The following is a 14,236-nucleotide window of genomic DNA, read 5'->3' on the forward strand; positions in this document are numbered from 1 at the left end:
TGTGACTTATGTCAAAAGTTTTATCAACATGAGTGGTTTTGTGAGAAATACTCACATTAGATCTGTCATATCCATAAGCTTAACACACCTACTTTAGTACCCAACACTTTTATTAAACCTCAACGTTATAACTAATGAACAGGTATTCAGCATTCTTCCTTTCACCCTTACTAATATCCAATTCATAAAAAGCTCTATTTTCTACATTGCACTGTAGGATTTTATTTAAAAAAAAAACAAAAACAACTATCTGAACTTTCCAGTATATAATGTATCAAATCGCTGCATCCTGACAGATAATCTATCAGGTTTTCTACTTTTAAGTTAATGATAAGAAATTGAAAACACCAAAAAACCCCCACCAAACAAAAACAAACACAAACCCCAACCAAAACAAGCGTTTAAGCCATCAAAACCTTCAAACCATTGCAGAGTCCAAGAGCACAAAATGAAATGGGTATGCAATTGTAAAGTGATGTATAAATAGCGAAGAAGGAATGGCCAAGGATTCCCTTAAAATCTGGATCAGGACAAATTCAGTAATTTGGGAATGAAAAAGCAGCATCCTGACAGTCATTTTTATCATGCTACATCTACTGGTACAGTAGCAAAGACTTTTAATAAATCTTTTGAGTCAAAATGCTATCATATAGCCAAAAAATGCAATTATATTGCTTGTATTTAAAATAAAAACATGCAGGGAAATAAGAAAGTAATCCCAGATAACTTCACATTTGGTGGGAATTTATTTTTTGTCTCATGAGAATCTGAGGAAAGATCCGCAGATATAAACCCACATTCTCCTCAAGTGGAATCCTACCTTAGTTGAAAAACCTTTTTGCACTCAAGATTAGATTAATTGCACATGTTTGTAAAAATATTTGGAGCTTTTTTTGTCATATTGAAGAAAATACCTAACTTGGCAGCTACATGGGACAGTGCTTTCTAGAGCACGCATCTAAAGATTTCCTGTATCTGTCCTTCTTGCCTATCTGGGTAGAAATTAAGAACTTTTGCCATTAGGTTGCTAGGCATAAAAAGTCCTTTGTACACTGTACTGTACACATATGTGCAAATGTTTTTTTTTTACTTCAGTCAGACCTCTTATGGTTGCTCAATATCTTCATAGTATGTCTAAGACGCACTAAATGTTCTGCCCTTGTTCTCCAGCACATTCATAATGCTTTGAAGAGACTCCGAACTGTATGGTACAGAGCTATGAATGCGTATGTACACCCACACCCTTATGTCTGGAAAGTTACAGACATAAATATGGGAACCCTACACAAACATTAACATTACTGTTTTGATCCCATAATACCCTCAAAGTGCATCTAGCCAAACTTAGAGAAAGTATGTTTGTTAACTTTTCCTTAAATTCTCATCTGGCATTGCTCTAGTAATCTTTCACTTGAAGTTTAAGAAGAGAATGTGAACTCTCATACCTGCAGAAAAACTCAGTTCTCAAAGAAACTTTCCCCAGCACAAATTAGCAAACAACAAAGGCAGCAGGTTAACGAATTCCTCTAAGAACTGCTATTGCACCTGTGTCACCGGGTTACATAATTGCATGTAAATACTTTTAACATGTAACTGCTAACAAAAGGTGTGTACAGAATTGAAGGGATTAAAACCTTGATGAAGATAGGCAGTAATCTTTCAAATCACTTAAGCACATGTTTAACTAAGTACATTAAGATGCTCACAGAAATAAAAGGGGCTACACAATAGCTTAAAGTTAAGCAAGTAGTTATGTGTTGGATTAGGTTTTAATGCCCTTTCACTTTGGTCATTTAGTCAATCAACAGAAAAAGGAATTTCAATTCCTTTTAGCATAACTGGGATTCTAAGAAAGGCCTGAACTATAAAGCTTCTTTATTTGTACAATTTTATTTTCTTTTTAAAAAGATGACATGACTTTGTAGTACTTAATTTCAAGAGGGGACAATAAAACACAACCAAATATGCATAAAGAAGTTATGAAATCCACTTTCCAAAATTTCTTATTTAATCTAGTCTCTGGATTATTTTTATGGCACAAAGTGTGCATAGTCACAGATTGTCGTGGGTTCAGCAGTAGCAGTCATTTTTCTCCTTCTCAGTAGCTGGTGCAGTGCTATGTTTTTGACTTTCAGCCTGGGAACAGCACTGATAACACTGATGTTTTTAGTTGCTGCTCAGTAATGTTTAGTCTGACCAAGGACTTTCTGAGTCTCATGCTCTGCCAGGGAGGAAGGAAAGCTGGGAGGAAGCAGAGACAGGACACCTGACCCAAACTAGCCAAAGAGGTATTCCATACCACAGCACGTCATGCTCAGTATATAAACTGGAGGCAGTTACCTGGAAGGGCTAGATCACTGCTCGGTAGGGCTGGTTATTGGACGGGGGGTGGTGAGTGGTTGTATTCTCTTCCCTTGTTATTTCCCTTATCATTATTATTATTGGTGATAGCAGCAGTGGTTTGTATTATACCTTAGTCACTGCACTGTGCTTATCTCAACCCTTGGGAGTTACATTCTTTCGATTCTCCTCCCCATCCCTCCGGGGGCTGGGGGGGAGGAAAGAGGGGGGAGCAAGAGAGGGCTGCGCGATTCTGAGTTATGGCTAGGCTTAAACCCTGACACAGATGCACTGGAGGAGCTAACAGTCAAAGTACCCCTAACAGCACTGAATATGTGGGTATCTGTAAATGCACACTTAAAAAAAAAGGTTAAACCTGTCAATTGTCAGTCTCAGTTGTCCTGTGCTACCTAAAGCACTATTACCATTATTTCTTAATGTATGCACTAGTTTTAATCTCCATGGAAAAGTTAATAGAAAAATAAGAAAGTCAATGCATTTGTCCAAAAAATAATATTGTAGAAAGCAGTCATTTACTTCATGCCATACTTGTTAACTTTTATATCTAAATCTTTACCATCTGCAAAGTGAAATGCTTAGCTACAGGCCAATATTGTGATGTTAAAAATAAACAACTTGGATAAGTATACATAGCAGCATGCAATTGGATGCATGCTATCCCTTTCTGTCACTTACTGGAAAAAAGTCATTTAGTTTGGGTTGTGGGAAAATTCTGTAGCATTTACTATTATTAAGCCATAGCATAAATTCCTCATTTCAATTCTTTGCAAAACACTTCTGCAAGACTGGGATGTTGGACAGCAAACTGGCTTCCTGTATGTACTGAACAATTAATAGCACAAAAGCACTCTGGCTGGAAAAACTAAAAATGACATAAGGAAAGCCCTTCTCTTTAAAGACAAGCTGTTCACAAGGAGTGTTTGTGCAAGAAGTTTTCTGTGCCAGAGCGCACTGCTTCTGCTTATGAAGAGTTGTAAAGCAGAAATAATCCTTGGGGACTGGAAAGACTTCACTTTGAAGGAAAGGTGTCATTCAGAGAATATGGTGCAAGACTCAATGTCTGAGACAGACAAAATTGCTGCTGTAATCAGTACCTTTTTCAAGTTTACTGCCTTGATGACTAGCATTATCACTTAAGCTCTACATTGACCATCAAACTTCAAAAAGCTTAGCACGGTTCTAATCTATAGTCAAATGTTCTGTTTTATTCTGGCTTTCCAAACATGCAGTTTTTAAAGTATAGTTCATATGTAGCTGCTCCCTCTTTTTTATAGGAAACAGAAATATCAACCCCTATTTTTTCCCTTTACCTGCTGGCCCAAGCTCATATAAAATCATTATTAAGTGTTGCTGTTTTGTGCTCTACAAAAATAAACACATATGATTTCTACACAATAAATCTGCCAATATATTTCATTTTCAGAGCCAGGAAACTCAAAAATATACCTTATTCTTTCACTGTCTGCCATGGTATTTACATCTACATTTTCATTTAGCTGTAGTCATGGCACCTTCTTTATGTAAGTGCAGGAAGCCTGTGCCACAATGTAGTCTTAGCAACAAAGAATTATTTAACAATAGAGAAAAGCAGTAATCTCAGAATAGTAAAACTGGTCCCTGCTTTCCCTCTCTTTTCCTCATCAGACTGACCAAGATCAATCCTACAGAAATAAAAACAGGTTTCTTAAAAGAATGTGGTTTCGCATAAAACCATGCCTCCCTGCTACTGATTTTATGTTGATACTTCATGAAAACAGTTATTATTATTAGAACATAGACAACAAACAAGGGTTACTGTGCAGTGCACTTGATCCTTTTGGAATTTATCCTGAGAGTCACTATATAACTTTATCTTTAGTCTCAGGAGCACAGCTGGGATCCTCCTACTGAACAGATGCATCCTAACAGGATAAAACAAGAGGTACTCACTACAGTAACACATCAGGTCCAAGATGATCAATTTGATTTTGCTGTTTTCTTTGGTCATACAGGGATGAAGGATTTACACAAAAACTCATTAGTATCCAGCATCAATTAAATTCCAAAATGAAGAAGTACAGCAGCCTTCTTCAGTGAAATTGACATTGAAAGGGAAAGAGGACATGTCCACTTTACTGAAAATTATTTGTTACTATTAGAATTATCTCTATCTTAACAGAGCTTTAATCGCCTAAAGCAGACAGAACAGAGTGAGGGGAAAAATAAAACAAAGCAAAACAAAACCAGCCAACCAACCAAACAAACAAACCAAAAAAACAACCCAGCCACCACACACCCAAATTGCAATTTCATTAAAGATGAAAAAGTATTTGCTAATTATAGTGCAGACCAGATAAGAACATCAAGTCCAATGACTTGGCTGTCCTCTACTGTAAGTTCTGTACAAAAGCTGTCCAGACAAATTTTAAGACACAGTTCCAAATTTCATTGTCAGAACTATTATTGCTCTTGAAAACACTTTAGAGGGGAAAGGCTAACCTAATTTTCTTCAGACAAAGAGAAGCTATGGGATGGTACAACTTAAAAACATAAATGCAGAGATCAACACTAAATTGCTTCAATGAACCAAACAAATAAAAATACATTAGAATTAAACAAATAAATCAAAATATTTCTTCAGAATTATCACAGAAGCCTGGCAGAAACCAGTGGCATACTGCTTGCAAAACAGACAAAGACTTGGTAACAATTAGCATGTCAAAACCCAAATCTAAGTACTATTCAAATCACGTCCTATAGCCAGTCTCTTAATTGAGAAAACAGTTTTCCACAGAATTATGCAGACTCTTCACAACTACTGTGTTCACCAATGGGAGCTATTACTTGACCAGAATAATCACTGCAAACCATCCTGGTCATTTGCAGAAAGGCTGCAATTGATGATTTCCTAAGAAAATTCTCCTTGAAAGGACAGCTCCACAAATGCAGCAGTAAAATGCTCAACAGTGCTCCAAACTGTTTCTTTTATTTTACCGAGCCAAAGGCACAGAGCAACCTGTGAGAACTGTAAATGCTACCAATTTTTAAGGGGGAAAGAAAGACAATTCTCTTGGTGCAACACAGAGAAAAATCTGCCAGCCATTAGGCTGCTCCCAAGGGAACCTCTCATATGCTTTCAGGCGGGAGACTGCATTAGGGGGTGAAACTGTGTGCCATGGATGAAAAACTGTGCTTCAGATGAAATCTTAGACAATGTTACAAGACTGCATGGTATTGAAAAGCGGATACTACATTTATATAGGTGAGGGAATATAAATTACTTGGTGGGTTTCTGCAATCTATGAAACAATGGAAAATTTGGAGAGCAAATTGGCATATTCAAATCACCAACCTCCACTTTTCCTAAGCTGCCAACCAAAGACAAAACACAAAAATCTTACTTCAGATCTCACCATTTCAACTCAAAGGTCATACTAGCATGGCTACCCTAGAGAACTGCAGCTCTTTTTTTTTTTTTTTTCCCTTTTTTTGTTTTTTATTTCTTCAGCATCATTGTAACACATCATTAATTAATTTAATACGTGGATGAATAATGGGATTTGGGGGGTTTGATTATTCTTGCACTTACCTTGAGTCCACGAAAGCTGCCTGGGCTTGTTGGTGAAGAACTGGAGGACTTTGTAGATTTTGGGGTGGATAATTGACTGCTTGGGGTTCCATTAACTGGCCAAAGCAATAAATGTAAACAAATGGAAGAAAAGGTGAACAGAAGTAAAAAACTGTAACTTGCTTTAAACACAACATACTTCTCTAACAGGTTATCCTTCAAATCTGCATACAAAGAGCAAAACAGACTCCTCAGCATTATGAAGAAATTATGTCCTGCATGCCACACAACTGTATCCCCAAAACTCATGAGGCTGGATACGGGATCAAAGAAGACACACAGATTTTGCACAGTCATTCTAGAGATTAAGAAGGCTTATTCTGTTCTTTGCCAGTGCAAGAGCTTTGGGCAAAATATAGCCACAGTCTTTTAGAATTATGTCATTTATTGTGATGTCACACAATAAAATAAGGAGAGAGAAAGTGTCTCCTTTTTGGATCAACAGTCCCGTCTAGGTAGAAAGTTTCATAGAATACAAGTTGTTTTGTTTGGATTTTTTTTTTTTTTTAAGAAAAAAAAAACAAACCAACCAACCAAACAAGAAGTATGAGCTATTTGGATTATAAAGAACGTATGTAGTAGTTCAGAAAAATACTGATTTTGGAAAAAAAACCCAAACAAGTTAAATACTAGTAGGCTATTTCAGAATTTCACGTAAGTTCAACTGTCTGTGGAAACAGACAATACCTTCCTTCTTGCCTTCAAATGTTCCTTCATTTTAAGTCCAGTTTTCCAGACAGGCCTGACACAACATCTGACCTTAATATAACTTAGGTCAGCCTTTGCATTTTCCTGACTAAACCAGACTGATGAATTTCATTATGCAGACAGAACAGCACACAGCTCATCATACACAAATATGATGCAACATTATTTCTTCTCTATGTGAACCTCATTTTTCCTTGGGAGATGAAAATACTAGGCAGAAATTTTAGAACTAAAAAGGTTTCATAGCTGATTCACGGTGAAGAATTATCTTTTCAGAAAGAAAAATGCAACCCCGACAAATAGAAAGTTAGCTTCAAAGTAACAGTTACACCTGCACATATCCTTTACACATTCAGAGGTCTGTCATGGGTTATGCACCACTTCTTAACTAGTGCTACTGGATTTATTCTGCAAGTGTCTATTAAGCAACCTAGTACCCAAACATTATTTGAATGCTGAAGATGCCTTCCAAGCACTGCTTTTACAACCTAGGCAGTCCATCTGCCAGCAGGCCAGGCTGAATGCACTGCAACTTCCACAAATTCCTGTTTTTCACAAAAATTTCTCTCTCTGATGGGTGATGTTCAAATATAATTAATCAGCAGTTAGCTACAGAATAAGTCTATCTTGAAATCTGGTAACTTGTGTTTACATTCCCAAATCTGTTACAGGACTAAAAGCTTAGTCTTTTCTACCAAAAGTATTCAGTATGTTTGAGGTATCTTTGTCTTGATTTTAAAAAAGGTTGCCTGCAAGAATGATAGGCAAATTATTTAAGTGCTTTTTAAGAAGCTAAAATTATATAGGAATATATGTACCTCCTGCAGTTTTCTTTTCATCATTTGGTTTTCGATCACATTCTTGAAACCTGGCATATCAATGCATCTTTGTTTTATAAAGAATTTGCAAGTATGATGATAAAAAGGGCTAGTGAATGCTAGATAACTGTTTTCTGCTTCCTGCGTACGCAATTTGCTCTAGCCATTAGGAGAAATACTGAGATGAAAAGTTCATGTGCAAAAATTAGATACTTCAGTGGAAGAATCTGCTTCAAAGAACCAATTATTAGTACAGGAGGAAAAAAATGTTTCATGCATTCTTTTTATACAGCTCACAAAAAGGTCATTGTTTCCTGAATATGACCATTGAGGCCTATGCTATAAGACACACTTATCTGTCACTAAGTCACTACCATCCTTTCAAGCGTTGACAGAACTGCTAAAATGTACCCATGAAATTGACTGATTAACATAATCTTCTTCTCTCATAACTGTCTAAGGAAAAACATCCCAGCCTACACTAGCAGTACTCTAGGTCTTTCCTAGCATCTTAGATATGCTTGGTGGACAAGGGTCTTGTTCTCAGCCAGGGCTTTGACTAGATGAAGTCCAGAGCTGCTTCCAACTTTTGTCCTTCTATGATTCCACAACATATGGTACATTCTGCTGAAGATCCTATTTAAATGAACTGTCTGTAGATACAGCTTTGTCAGTGTCTTCCGAGATCCACTTCACAATAGTAAAAGATGGAATGGTCCTTGTGTAGATGTAAAAAAAATAGCATCTATAGAGAATCAGCCAATTGCTTGTGCTGGTTTTGGCTGGGATAGAGTCAATTTTCTTCTTAGTAGCTAGTATGGGGCTATGCTTTGGACTTGTGCTGGAAACAGTGTTGATAATTCAGGGATGTTTTAGTTGTGGCTGAACAATGTTTACACAGAGTGAAGGCCTTTTCTACTCCTCACACTGCTCCACCAGCAAGTAGGCTGGATGCCCACAAAAACTTGGCGAGGACACAAGCTGGGACAGAGGATCCCAAATGACGAAAGGGATGTTCCATACCATATGACATTGTGCCCAGCAATAAAACAAGTGGGATGGTTGGCAGGGAGGCCATTGCTTGGCGGCTGACTGGGCATCAGTCAGTCAGTGGGGAGCAACTGTTTTCATTTGCATCACTTGACTTTCTTGGGTTTCACTTCTCTTTGTTATTTTCTGTTTCTTTCCAATTTATTACCATTGTTTTATTTCATTATTTTATTACTTTCTTGATTTTTTCATTACTTTACTGATTATTTCATTATCATTACTTTATTTCAACTGTGACACTGTTCTTACCTCAACTCATGAGTGTTCTCACTTCTACCCTTCCAGTTCTCTTCCCTCATCCTGCTGCGGGGGGAGAGTGAAGAAGCAGCTGTGTAGTGCTTAGTTACCAGCTGGGGTTAAACCATGACACCGCTATTTCAGACAGCTGTACTTTTTTCTTTTCCTTTTTTTTATCTCAAAACCAACACAAGCAATCTGTATTCACTTTTGGCACAAACTTTACTGCTGCTATTCATTTGCTGATTTTTTCATGTATATATGAAACTTAACTTTTTTATCTATTTTCTAAGTATAATTTCTTTTGAGGTTTCTTTTAACATGTAGAGCAGCCTGAATACACAGAAAAAAGGTCTTCTCTGTCATTCTTTTAAGTAGTATATATTAGGCTACCATTCTTTAGCATACTAGAATATTGAAAACTGAAAAACCTAGGAACACTTTTCTAGTATGGTCCAAAGTCTCAACTTACTTACTAATCAAAATACATGTTTCTTGTTTTAGAGAAACTTTCACTAAAGGTTCAAAAAGGTTTCTAGCTGTCTAGAACTTAAGGCTGAAATAACACAAGAAAAAAAAGGCGAGAAACTGGAAATAAAAGGAAAACACTATGATGTGTTTTCACACCTTTTTCAGCAACTCTTATCCTTGCCTTTCTGTACTGGTTGAAATTTCTTATCGTAATATGCTTTAGAATACACATACAGCGTAGTACCCCTCAAAATGCTCCTCTACTTGTAGTCAAATTGTACCTTTATAAATTTAATTTCGACACCATTAGCTGATGTCCAGCCATTATGAAGCATCACGTATTATTTCACTCAAGCAATTTACTTCCACAAAAAACTTACACCCACTATGTCTCTGGCTCAGCAAAAGCAAAAGTGTGTTTCAAGCTTGAAAATATTCACAAATACAAGTGAAAAGAATACAGGTAAATGGAGAGGGAGGAGACACACTAGTGATATACAGCCATAATAGTAATGGCTCACCTGGGGATTTTGCTGAAGAATGAGCACTGGAGTAGTGTCCACCCTTCTTTACTGTACTCATATATTTGACACAAAGGAAAAAGACATTAAGGAAAGAAGTTATTAAACAGCTGTGAACGTGCATGAAAGGAAGAAGGGTAAATAAAGGTAAGTAAAGACTACATGAGAAAAAATGGCATGTAAATAGAACGATAAATACTAGACAGTTGGGATAATTTTTTTCAAATTAACCTGACCAAAGGGGTGTCCAAGTAGAAACAAGTAAGGGAATGACAGCACTGATTTCTAAATACTTTGCATAAAATTCACTGTTGACAGATATCCCATAAAATCTCACTAGGGTCAACGGGATTGCATGAAATACAGATCAGTTATGAACCTTGCCCTTCATGCTACATATTTCTTTGTTGTTACCACAATCCTTCCTGGAGGTTCTTCAATTAAATATTCAACTTTTTATGAACAAATGATTAATATTCCACTTTGAAAGAACTCAAAGAGATACAATTACATTAAACAGCATAATTAGGCAAAACATATATTAATATTGAAATGAGAATATGGAAGATGTTGCAGTTTTGAATACACACAGGAGTTTTTACTATCAGTAATTATGTATAGTTATGTTCAAAACAGAGCATGTATCTTTACATATTCAATGGTTTTATTTCAGAGCTACTTCTCCAAGTCTGAGGAAAAAAAAAATCAAGTTTTATTTTCCCTCAAGAAATTTTCCCTTCTATTAATTTGTGTAAAAAGACTCAGTGATTTGCCAGCAGTTTGGCTGAACACCATATGTTCCAAAACACAATGTGAACCTTTCTTCGCAATTACAGGAAGCACAAGAACAAAAAACACAGATTCTCTGTTAATGGGCAATAACATTCCAGAACATCTCCTCAAATTACTTGAAACAGCAAACTTCTCTATTTCTGACAGTATTTGGTTTGTATAGGAGAAACTCTCCAAATTCAAAACACTTAAGTGTATACTCTAGTTCAGTGAACATGAATTTAACCACACAACCATCCTTTTAATTAATAGACTTCAAGAAAATCAAATGCCATGCTGAAAACACATCCCAAGTGCACAATTAGCACAAATTATTCCAGTGTTCATAAACTGAAATCTTTTGTGTCTGCTAATTAAAAAATAGAAACCACATTTCTTCTCAGGATTCAAAAATAAATGCAGATTTTATTATAAATTAGTATTAATTCTATGAGAAAGACTGAAGAAGAAAAAACAGGAAAAAAAAAAAAGAAGCAAAAGACCAACAAATTTTTTCTCTTCAGGAAACAAACCATGGCACCTGTATTTCAGACAGAGCCAACAGTATTTTCACCTCATTAAACTATTTCTAACTTTCATGTGTTTTATACATTCAGCTTTTTCCTAGAAGTAGTACCTGAGGCAGGTGATTTGCTTCGACGTGAAGGTCCTGGACTTTTGGACCCAGTATGTCTCATCCCAGATGACCGGGAATAAGAGGACTTCATAACACGGCATTCTGCAAAGCAAGTAGATAGATATTTGACAGAACTTCAATGTACAGGCTTCCTCCAAACACTACCGTTGCTGTTTATTATCCAGAAAATGAACATCAGGAATTTCAAAACATGCTTGCCCAACTGAATGAAACAAATCTATAAGTGCATGTCAGAACTTTATCTTACATACTGTACAGATTTGAGCTACCCAAACACTGTATGTACTACAACTTCTGCATGTAGTATTTCTTCATGTCTTGAAGCTGGATTATTACTGTAATTCAAGTTTGTACCTACACACTGCTGAAAGAGCAAAGAAGTCAGCTGATGCCAAAGTTCTGGTAATTCAGTAAATCCTACATGCTGATAACAGCAGCTTCCTATAGGGAAACTGCATAGAAAACTCCATTTGCTTTATTTTTTTGCAAGAAACTGATACTGTGACCAATTTTTGAAGAGGTAAAAAATGTCTGTTGCTTCCAAAAGGCTGAGACAACAGATTACTACCATTTACCGTCAGCTATATATCATTAAATAAAAGACAACCTAAAGGGGAAAGGAATCAATAGGCATACATTCATTGACATTTTGGAAACATTGTAATTCCTACAGTTAGCATCCACTGCAAATCACTCCCAATGGAATCATATAAGTTTCCCTTCTAAGTTTGTCCCTGTTATTCATCACTACAATGTCAATGCCATCATTATAATGCCACATCATCACCAAAAATGGTTAGTAGAGCTGTATGCCCTGCCAGTCACGTTCCACTCTGCACCTAACCTGCTTTTCCCCATTAAGACTTCCAGACTTATTAGAGGAAGCGGAAGCCATGTAAACTTGAAGAGAAGAAGGAAGAAAAACCCTCCATCACTGGGTTCTCAGACAGGAAATGACACCAATTAGTCTGTGCATGGTGTAATGGGGAAAGCAAACTTATGGCCATAAAATCTGCAGGGAAAATGATGATTTTGCAAAGACTGGCATTTGCAGTGTGAGTTAATACAGCCATGCTCTTCCATTCCTGCATAGGAAGGTCTAGTCTAAAATTATGCTAAAAAAGTACCCTTCTTGTCACCTTCACATTAGCTGAATCAACACAATCAGGCAGTTCTGGAAAAGTAGTATACTGGCAATAACAACAGAATGAGAGTCAGCTAAATCCTCCATCCATCAAAACGTATGGACCAGTGGTTAGATACATATCAAGACTTCTGGATGTAACTAAAGATTTTATAATGCAATTACAGCATTTGTAAAAAATAAAAAAGCAACAAATGCTTTTGCCTTTAGTTAACTGAAAGGCAAAAAAAATCCCCCCCAAAACAAACAACCCTTTTATTCACCACATGAAGCTCTCTTCAAATAATCTGATTCTTGCCAGGTCAAGATTTCTTCACCACAGACTAATTTTTTTTCATAGAAGAAAATCAGAGTGATTATACAAAGAACCAAGATAGACAGAAAAAACATTTTCTAGTAGGTTCTGTAGCAACAGGACAAGGGTTAATAAACTAAAAAAGGAGTAGATTCAGACTATATATAAGAGTTTTTTTATGATAAGGATGAAACGCTGGAACAGGTTGCTCAGAGAGGTTGTAGATACCCCATCCTAAGAAATGCTCAAGGCAAGGTTGGACAGGGCTCTGAGTAACCTGATCTAGTTGAAGTTGTCCCAGCTTATTGCAGGGGGGGTTGCACCTTTAAAGGTCCCTTCCAACCCAAACTATTTTATGATTCTACAAACATGAAGGAAAAAAAAACCCAGCACATATATTATTTCATATTCCAAGCCAATTCTAAAACTCCCTGGTAGAGGAAAGAGTTTTTTCCTTGAACTTCATAAAGTTTCTCTTTAACAGAAAAGAAATTTTTATAAACAAGTTAAATTCAGGATCTATCAATGGCAGACAGCATAGGCACAAAGTCCCACTTTGTCTCACCTCCTTCCCCACCCAATACCCCCTATAACCTCCCAGTATAAACAGGTTCAACATTTGCTCTATAGCAGACAAGACTGAAATGTGTGAATTGTCCAGCAGGATCTGAAATGAGTGTGGTTATGTATGTGGTTTTTCAAAAATTTGATTAAGAATCATCTTATGGTTATAGATGTCAAAAGTGAATGTTTATAGCAGATTTTAGATCCATGACTGAACCTTTCAAAATTCAGTGCTGTTTTGCATGCAATTTAAGAGACAGGGTCTGTTTTCCAAGAAAATAGATCAGAATTGTTAGTGCATTTTAACAGACTTACAGAATTCAGATGATTGAAAAAACTTTCTAATCCATAGGAAAATATATTCCCTTGTATATTTTCCTAGATCACACAACTCTTGAGTATTGAACAGGGTTAGGAAGAGTTCTCAACTAAGTAGACTATTTCAGTGGGTTTAGGATGTACAGTCTTACCGCTGTGATCCAATACGAAGTCATCCTGAGCATACCGGTATTTCTCAGGCCCACATGCAATGAAGACATCATCATCTCCAAAGAAGTCCTGTAAGCACGTCACCTTGACAGCAAAATATACAAATCAAAATAAACAAATGCAGTACTTTTGAGTACTAAATCTTCAGTCAGTCAGTGGCAGTCAATAAGTTTGTGTTTTCCTTTTCACAGTGATACCATAATGTTCTTTTTATTATAGAAACACTCCAGTTCTCAAGTACTTGAGCTATCCTAATAGTAAAGGAAACCTCAGGGTTGAAAAAAATAATTATGACTGCCCCTCACCTCCAGAAGCCCCTTTTCTTACATGTAACACCTACATTTTGCCTGTAACTACACATGCATGCTTATGATTTGACAAGACCAGCTATAAACACCACTCAAATATCAAAGCTTCTTGTATTCTTACATTAATTACTTAGGGAAAAAATCTGTTGAGTTAAAATGATTGCATCTACAAATTCATTCTTGTATGGTCCAAGGCATTTAATTTTCATGTTTTGATGTCCTGTTAAACAAAAA

The 14,236-nt window shown here is 36.4% G+C and overlaps 1 protein-coding gene across 6 annotated transcripts in view; it reads right to left on the minus strand.

The window, feature by feature from the left end:
- The window catches only part of DCLK2 (doublecortin like kinase 2), an 88,638-nt gene that overhangs the window by 29,535 nt on the left and 44,867 nt on the right, over positions 1-14,236 (minus strand). For 4 of the 6 annotated variants that reach the window (XR_009961621.1, XM_062602851.1, XM_062602854.1 and 1 more), the window contains exons 3-6: positions 13,676-13,778; positions 11,182-11,283; positions 9,774-9,824; positions 5,930-6,024 (exon numbers count right to left, since the gene is read on the minus strand). Coding sequence is in view for 4 of the 6 variants with exons in the window: in XM_062602851.1 (XP_062458835.1) it covers positions 5,930-6,024; positions 9,774-9,824; positions 11,182-11,283; positions 13,676-13,778 (351 nt within the window). In the remaining 2 variants the exon portion in view is untranslated. The remainder of the gene's footprint in view (positions 1-5,929; positions 6,025-9,773; positions 9,825-11,181; positions 11,284-13,675; positions 13,779-14,236) is intronic. The other 2 variants (XR_009961622.1, XM_062602852.1) reach the window with 1 other exon arrangement.

Source organism: Pezoporus occidentalis, unplaced genomic scaffold (assembly GCF_034315485.1).
Source record: "Pezoporus occidentalis ecotype Australia unplaced genomic scaffold, CSIRO_AGI_Poc_V1 ctg79, whole genome shotgun sequence".
Lineage (NCBI taxonomy): Eukaryota > Metazoa > Chordata > Aves > Psittaciformes > Psittacidae > Pezoporus > Pezoporus occidentalis.